Raw genomic sequence first — 8,115 nt, 5'->3', positions numbered from 1 at the left:
CTATTTTTGATTCACGACTTATTGTCGCGGGTTATGATTCACTGCATCTAATATCATAACTTTATTATCATCTCCAGATATGGTTCTTAGGCCAATCCCTTTTCGTTGTCGTACAGTTCGTTTCGTGTAGCACTGTCAAATGACGTAATTAAAATGACGCATGTGATTGGAAAATGCTGAACACAAACGTTTACAACATTATTGACGTCTCTGCCACTTTCTCCATAAATGTAAATGATTTCAGTTTATCTTCTATTTTAATAGCCTGCATTCTCGCAGTCAGATTATGAGGAGCATACTTAACAAATGAGGGTGATGTGCAAGCATTGAGATAAAGTCAAATAAAGAATGAATGAAAGAATGAATTATGTTTTAAAACAGCTATGCAGAGTAAACTGCAAAACACTGATCATTCATTACAAATACATTTTTATGATTTTGGTCCCACGCATTTTTCTCATGAACATGAGAGCCCACCAGTGCTCTTGGCCCTCTGCACGAGTGTAGGATAGAGAAACGTAAGTGCAACGGTGGAGTGCTATGGAGCACTGGGGCACTAATGTGAGACAATTCATTTAACGGACATTTATTTTGAGGGCTTTTAAATGACTCTGCCTTCTTCCCAGTGATGGCTAGCTGCTGCTGTGCTGGGCCCACTGCATGAAGGCACAGGGTAGTACGTAGTTGTATAACACGGGTTATTCATGAGAATGGTCTTATGTTCCACAGAGGACACTCATGCTGGTGAAAGATGATAATGTCACGTACAAACATTTTATGTAGTGTGAAAAATACACTTTGTGTATGCCAATTTGTGATCTGTGCAGATGGTGTGTATACAGTGACACAACAAAGCAGGGCCAAGTCGCGGACTGGCGAACACGGTAGCAATTTCTGGATGTGGACATTTGTTGCTTGGTGACGTCTCTTTAATGTATCATGAACACCTCAGAAAAATGGACATACTACAAAGTTAAAATTCAAGACAAATGAAGATAGGAAATCTTAGATCTTAAATTGAGATCAATGTGATTGGGTATCTTGACTGATGTATTTGAATTTATGAGTTACTGATAGATACCTGGATCAGTCTTCACAACTAATGTACATAGTTGAAACAAAACAGAAGATTATCATTTAAGACGTGTTCATCATTCAGTAGCTGGAAGTAGTGACACACTGTATCATCGTGCCTAGAGACAAAGGCAAGAGGAGTAACTTTGGGTGCAGTTGTGGTATGGAATAGCTGGGCCATGAGAACAAAACAAAAAGGTGACTATATTGGAAGATGAACAGTCAAAGACAACATCACACTGACAGATCTGCCACACAGTGTTTCCTACTTGTCATACAGTCAAGTTAACACCCCCCCCCCCCCCCCCCCACACACACACAAGAAAGGGAAACACTGCAATGTCAGCATCCAGTAAGGAATCTGCAGGCTCAAGTTCTGGCATTGTCTGGGGTGAGTGCTGAAGCCTTGTTGTAGGAGGGTCTGGCACGGCTCTGGACATATATGGGAACCTCAGCACACTCGTTGTGTGACGCTGCACTTAGAGTCAGCCCAAGAAGTCTGAATGCCCCTGCTGTCAATTGTCGTGTAGGTGGAAGACCCAACAGTGACACAAAGGACAGCCCAGGAAGCGGTCCCAGCATAGAGCCAGTAAAACGGTACTTGTACTGCCCCGAAGTCGTGGCAGAGGCAAGCTGCTCTCCAGAACAGCTCACAGACAGGCAGATGGGCTCTTCATATACAGAAGATTGGCCTGGTCCTTATCTTCAGTCAGTCACCGTTGTGACCAGCAGGAGTGGAGCTTACAGACTCCCCCCCCCAACCAGACAGGTGCAGACTCATAGGACTCCAATGTGGCAGTATCTACAGACACCAGGTCATCCTACAACTAATAGAGCTGATCTGCCATCAGTATCAGTGATGCACATAGAGTGGCCTAACTCAAAGTAGGTGGAAGGAATGATGAATGATTTAATTCCCCGCGTACAGGTGACCAAATGAGCTCCTGTTTTCCGAGCCTGTCGGTGCTCTTGGCTGGCCTATTGTTTAACTTCAGAGTGTTCCTTTATCCAAAGTTTGTAGCCTGTAAGGTGTTCTTATTTTATCCCTATAGACCTGTTACAAAAGAGTGTTGTGTTTGCTCTGCACTGATTTCCAAGTGCAGAATCAGGTTTTCCTGAAATTCTCTCTGGTGCATATTGAGAAAATAACCTTCCTGTCTGTACCTCACTCCTTCAGAGTGTAGACAACGGTTATGCCACCACAGCACACTCGGAAGACGCAGGGATCAATGTTTCTATTGCTGACTGGATAGCATTGTCTCTAGGTAAAAAAAAAAAAAAAAAAAAAAAAAAAAAAAAAAAAAAAAAAAAAAAAACTTGTGTAAGGCTGTTATAGTGGCTGGTTCATTTTACCACGCAACAATAGAGTCCTATAATAAACATGTTGGAGAGTTATGATTGTTTTGGCCCTAACATTGTGGCTTAGCACTATTTTTATCCTGTTTCATTTCTCTACAAACCTTTGCATTTATTTTTAGGATGGAGCACAATCTAGAACCATGGAAAGAGACGTAAGAAGTAGGTGAAAATGGCAGTGGAGGTCAAATGTGAATGCAGACTTTTTAAATGTTATATTACAAAAGAAAGGGGTAGAGAGGCAATACCTATGAATTTCAGGATTAGCAAGAAAATATGTTAAACCACATCCTGTCATACTATTTTCAAAACCTTCAAGTGAATAATGAAGAAAAGGAAAATAGAAAATGGTTTTATTAGTGTTGTTATGATATTTGGTTTGTAGGGCGCTCAACTGGGTGGTCATCAGTGCCCGTACAAAGACCCAATTTTTTACACAGTCCAATCACGCCACTGTCACAAATGATGATGAAGAGAACACAAACACGCAGTTCCTGGGCACAGAAAATCCCCAACAAGGTCGGGAATAAACCCGGGACCCCGTGATCCAAAGGCACCAACGCTAGCCACTAGACCACAAGCTGTGGACTTATTGTGTTGTGACTACACTTGACAAAAACTCGAAGTTTCTCCCTGAGCATTTTACAGGACAGCACTTTATTTATGGGACACATTTTGATTCTATAGTATTATTTCCCAATGCAAAGGAAAATAACATGAAAGTTTGGAAACACTTGCTTACTTAATTCAGTCACTACAGAAAACCTCACATTGTTACTTTGCAAATATTACTGTCATCATTTTTTTTTTTTCCTTTATTATGTGAAGTGTCTCTTCTCCTAGTCTCTGAAGTAAGTTAGTAAAAGAAACGTACATACTTTAAAAACTTCCCAGGTATTTTTTGACAAATATGGTGTTAACAAAAGTAAGGACACTGTTACAAGTAAACAATTTTGCAGGACTTGATTTTTTTTGTCCATTCAGAGATAATATAGCTGAAGGAATGGTGTAGCAATTTGTACAAAAAGTTACAAGTAAGTCCATTGTGATTTACTATCTATGGACTTAATCAAACACTTGACACGCAATAGCTCACAACCATGCTCTTTAGGATCAGCACTTCCTTCTGCCAACCCCTTCAATTCATGTATTTGTTCTGACTTTTGCCACACTGAATATGAAGAAAACATTCCACGTGGGAAAAAAATACATCTAAAACAAAGATGCTGTAACATACCAAATGAAAGTGTTGGTATGTTGATAGAGACAATAACACACACACACACACACACACACACACACACACACACACACACACACACACACACACACACACGAGAGAGAGAGAGAGAGAGAGAGAGAGAGAGAGAGAGAGAGAGAGAGAGAGAGAGAGAGAGAGAGAGAGAGAGCGGGGAGGGGGGTTCACATCAGTGTTTGTCACCATTTATAAGTCACCAAAAAATACAAAAATAAGGATTTATTCACCAAACCCAGTGATAATTACAGGAAGCTTTTTCATTGTCATTATTAACAACATGATGTTACAAAATTTACTGTATAAACAAGCTTAATGTATTACATTGAGCACAATTATTCATGCTGTGAAATTTATCCCACATCTTGATCTGCATAGCGGCAAGATTTCTGGGCAGTCAACATTATGGCACAGTCCTGAATAGGAACTAATAATTCTAATTTCACGAACCAGCATTCCAGTTCTTTAACAACTGATATGGATTCGTATTTTTACAAACACATTAACAACTGTAGAAAATAATTTCTCTCATATATCTGATGTAAATTCATATAACTCTAGTGCAAATATAACAAAGTTCACTTCAAAACTTCATAATACAGAACACTTTAATTCTGCACAACATTGCAACAACAATAATAGTGTTGCTACCCAGTAGTTGTGTGCTGCTGCTATGCAAAGAAAATTACAAAATAGAATGTAATGAAATCTTTAACATTATCGTACAACAAGAATTTAAAATAAATCAGATTTTATTTACAAAGTACGAATTTTAAATAATTTGAGTTTGAACTAAATAAATCCACAACCCTTTCATCGTGTAAAACTTTGATTTATATTTTCCGGTTCGTCTGACATTCTAGTTTGGAAAAGTAACAAAAAAACTATGGAGATTACTAACTTCAGTGGAAAACAACAAACCAAGATGACAAGTGTAAAAACTTGGTACAGAAAAACTTTTACGTTCCAGTTTAAGATGGTAGAAATATCCAAAAAGTACATACAAATTTATTCATGAACAACAATTCAACTCCTCTGCAACAGCTATGCTCTTTCACCCTTTTGTACTATTACAAACTTTTAAAAATCACTGAAATTATATATGTCATAAGATTTGATTTTTGCATAAAATATTAATCTTTGCAGTGCTAAAATACAGCTACCACTCAAGTTTATCATCATTAGAGTATTAAGTAACTCTACATATCCTCTTAAAATATTGTGTGTGCACTGCTTATCTGAATCACATTCGCATAGCAAAACCAAGATCTGAGGGAGGTAGAACTTTTAAACAAAAAGCGACTATGTAAATTAGTATTCATCCACAAAGGATGATAACATACAATATGGTATCATTCACGAGATATCGATTTATCACTGGAAGATAGTTACATTAGGCACTGACGTGGCTGACACTGAGACGCCATACTTAAATGTTTCTTAAGTATCACATTCTCTGTCCTCATCGAATCACTCTTCATTACACAAACATATCACAAAAATAAAGACATTCACTGATTCACCAATAGTCATGTGTGTTTCAATTTACCATTGGCTTGGGTAGAATTAACGCTGGTTACCGACTCAGTTGCCTGGATTACAGCTTGTTGGATGCTAACTTCCACAAAATGCTGATAGACTGGTTTCATTACCTGAAAATATTGTGATGTTTAGTCAAAACTCAGCACCACAATCAATGAAAAATTAAAATGTGCATTAGCACTTTTTTTAAACTGAAAATGCTGACAGCACAACAATCTACCGTTAAATTAAGGTTAGGCAGGTAACCAAAAATTGGACCAGAAGAATGTATTGTAATATGACTTACATTTTGCCATAAGAAGTTGGCCATTTCATCAAGTTGTTCTCCAATTTCGGACAGTTCTCCGCTGTACCTATAGAAAACCACACATCCACCAGTTGCAGTAAGAAACATGAATTGTATTCAATTTGTTCTATAATAAAATAAAATTTTATTGTGTGTACTTTACCTGATATATGCCCATAAAATGAGCACCAAAAGTGATGTTCCCATCGTTAAATTGCACATATTTGCCATTGTATAAATTCCCAACAATCCAAAAATCCCAGATGCCAAGTAAAAGACAACAGCAATTGACAGGAAAACAGCAGGTGTCCTTGCAGCTTTGAATATATTTTTGCTTTCATTGTGCAGTTTAAATTGGACAAACATTTCATCCAAATCCTAGGACGATAAGTTTGGTAAATTTCACATCTCCTGTAATTGATATACATTTGTTCGATAAAACATTATGACTTACTGAAGTGCCACTAACCTTTTCAAGAGCTTCCCTATATTTTTCTGAAAATTCATCACCTCCCATTTTACGCTTACTTCGGAATTGGTGTATTGCTTTATCTTTAACACGATTATGTTCGGCCTCAAGATGAGCTGAACTGAGGTACGGCTTTGTGCCACCACACACTTCTTCCATGTCATGCTTGTAAGTGTCTTTTGCTACTGCCACGGCAGCCAAGTTGTTACCCTCAGCTGTTGCCTGAAAACAAATTATTATTATATCAATTTTAAGTGGAACAATGAATATGAATTTCAGAACATTAAACAAGCAGAAGTAATAAGCAGTGGAGTTATATTCAGCTTAAACGTTATTTTAACTATAAAGTTAGTTATATGGTATTCATGATGTTACATGCATGAACTGGACTTTTCACAAAGTTTCAGATATATACAGATGTAGCAAAAGATAACTTGCAGAAAATACACATACTACCAAGTAGTAAGAGGAACTGAAAACTCTCAGTTTGAAAGCAGACCATCATAATGTAGAAAAGCCTCGACCATATCTGCCATAATGTTTACTGAAAAATGTTACTTATTCTTTGGAACAAAAGAACATAGTAAAAAGATGCCATGTGCCTTGTATATTGACAGTTACAAGTATAGTTTTTGTTTCAGAATATTAACAGTGCTGACATTCTTAGCTAAATATCGAAAATTGCATTATGTTAAAGATGAAATAAAGATAGTTTGTTGTAAGACAGATTACACTATAAAGTTAACTACACATTAGTTATTGCAGGACAGTATCACTGCTGTGCTGTAAAATGCACTAATTTAACTGTATATCACAATATAAGACAGCATGGATGTAATGGTGTATTTGTGCTGCAAACTTGTTGCTATCACATCGTTGATCTGGCCGTTACAATTAAACAGTGACATATTTAATTTGCAGCATCATTGTTGACCTTGCTGCTTGCTCCATCCCAAGCCAAGCCAAGCAAGTGTATCAAGCTGAGCTGTGTTTCTGACAGGGATCAATGCTATCTGTCCTGAAACTTTAGCTGTGATTGACTGTTTTAAAGTCACTAACCATGTTGCTGCTTATTACACGGTTTCCCAGAAACCGTACACAGACAGTTCTATTTGTTGTGAGCTTTGAAAATAATGATGAGTGAGACGTATGATCGATTATTTTATTTCAGACATGTTTTAACACACAATTATCTAGAGCCAGAGGAATACAGATCATCAAAACTGCATCATATTGGGTAAAATTAGGCTCAATAATTTTTGCAACAATATGGAAAGGATAGACAGCAACTCACAACAAAGGGGATGTGTTGAGTTGATGGGCACAATGGAAAGACAAACATATAAGCTTTCAGACAAAAGTCCTTTTCCTGCAACTCTTTATGTGGTAAGTAGCAGTCGGTCCTTTCATTATTCCATTCTTGATTTTCCATAATTTAATAATTTTTGGGAATTCATAACATTGTTTCACTTAACATTACTCAGTAAATTATCATAATTAAACTCTACACGTGGCAGATGTATTACATGAAGTAGTTGTAGACAAAGCTAGTAAAATGTTATCTTAGTGTGAGTACCAATTAACATTTAATTGAAAACTGTCTGGAGAGAAAAAAAAAACCAACTAGGAATAACTTTTCAGTTTTTGACTGGTTAAAGTATCTCTAGCGTGAGCATTCTGCATTCAAAGTAGGCACACCATACTGCCTCTTCTTTCTCCTTGCCAGTAACATTTCTGTCATCAACAATTCGCTATTACTATGATCAAACAATGGCGAGAACATTGTTCTAACTTCATACCACTACACAGTGTGAAAAATTGCAAGGTAATGCCTGCAGGTAACAGTTGTGTTACTGTGTGAGCAGGTTGCCATATAAACGTATCCTAATACTTGATAAACATATGCTACTATTCCCACTGTCACAAATAACATGCTTTGGTCACTAAATGACTGTACTTTGACATGGGGACCATCTGCTAATGGTGTCACTTTGTGTAACCACCTCCATCACCAACACATAATTATGAATGACTTTAAAGGGTTCTTACGACATTTATTAGTATGTCTGTCATGCAGGAACATTTGACTCTTGACCAGTTGTCTTTGAGGACCATTACAAGTGCACTGTGTTT

General features: G+C 37.3%; 1 protein-coding gene across 5 annotated transcripts in view; it reads right to left on the bottom strand.

Annotated features, from left to right (window-relative positions):
* Positions 1–3,892: 3,892 nt before the first annotated feature.
* LOC126338575 (atlastin) overlaps positions 3,893–8,115 on the bottom strand; it is a 125,469-nt gene continuing 121,246 nt past the window's right edge. For all 5 annotated transcript variants that reach the window (XM_050001565.1, XM_050001567.1, XM_050001564.1 and 2 more), the window contains exons 8-11: positions 5,983–6,204; positions 5,677–5,891; positions 5,514–5,580; positions 3,893–5,337 (exon numbers count right to left, since the gene is read on the bottom strand). In XM_050001565.1, the coding sequence (XP_049857522.1) occupies positions 5,215–5,337; positions 5,514–5,580; positions 5,677–5,891; positions 5,983–6,204 (627 nt within the window). In that variant the 3' untranslated portion in view covers positions 3,893–5,214. The remainder of the gene's footprint in view (positions 5,338–5,513; positions 5,581–5,676; positions 5,892–5,982; positions 6,205–8,115) is intronic.

The sequence above is a fragment of the Schistocerca gregaria genome, chromosome 1 (genome assembly GCF_023897955.1).
Source record: "Schistocerca gregaria isolate iqSchGreg1 chromosome 1, iqSchGreg1.2, whole genome shotgun sequence".
Lineage (NCBI taxonomy): Eukaryota > Metazoa > Arthropoda > Insecta > Orthoptera > Acrididae > Schistocerca > Schistocerca gregaria.
The sequence above is the reverse complement of the archived record's forward strand: the minus strand, read 5'-3'. Positions and strand labels throughout refer to the sequence as shown.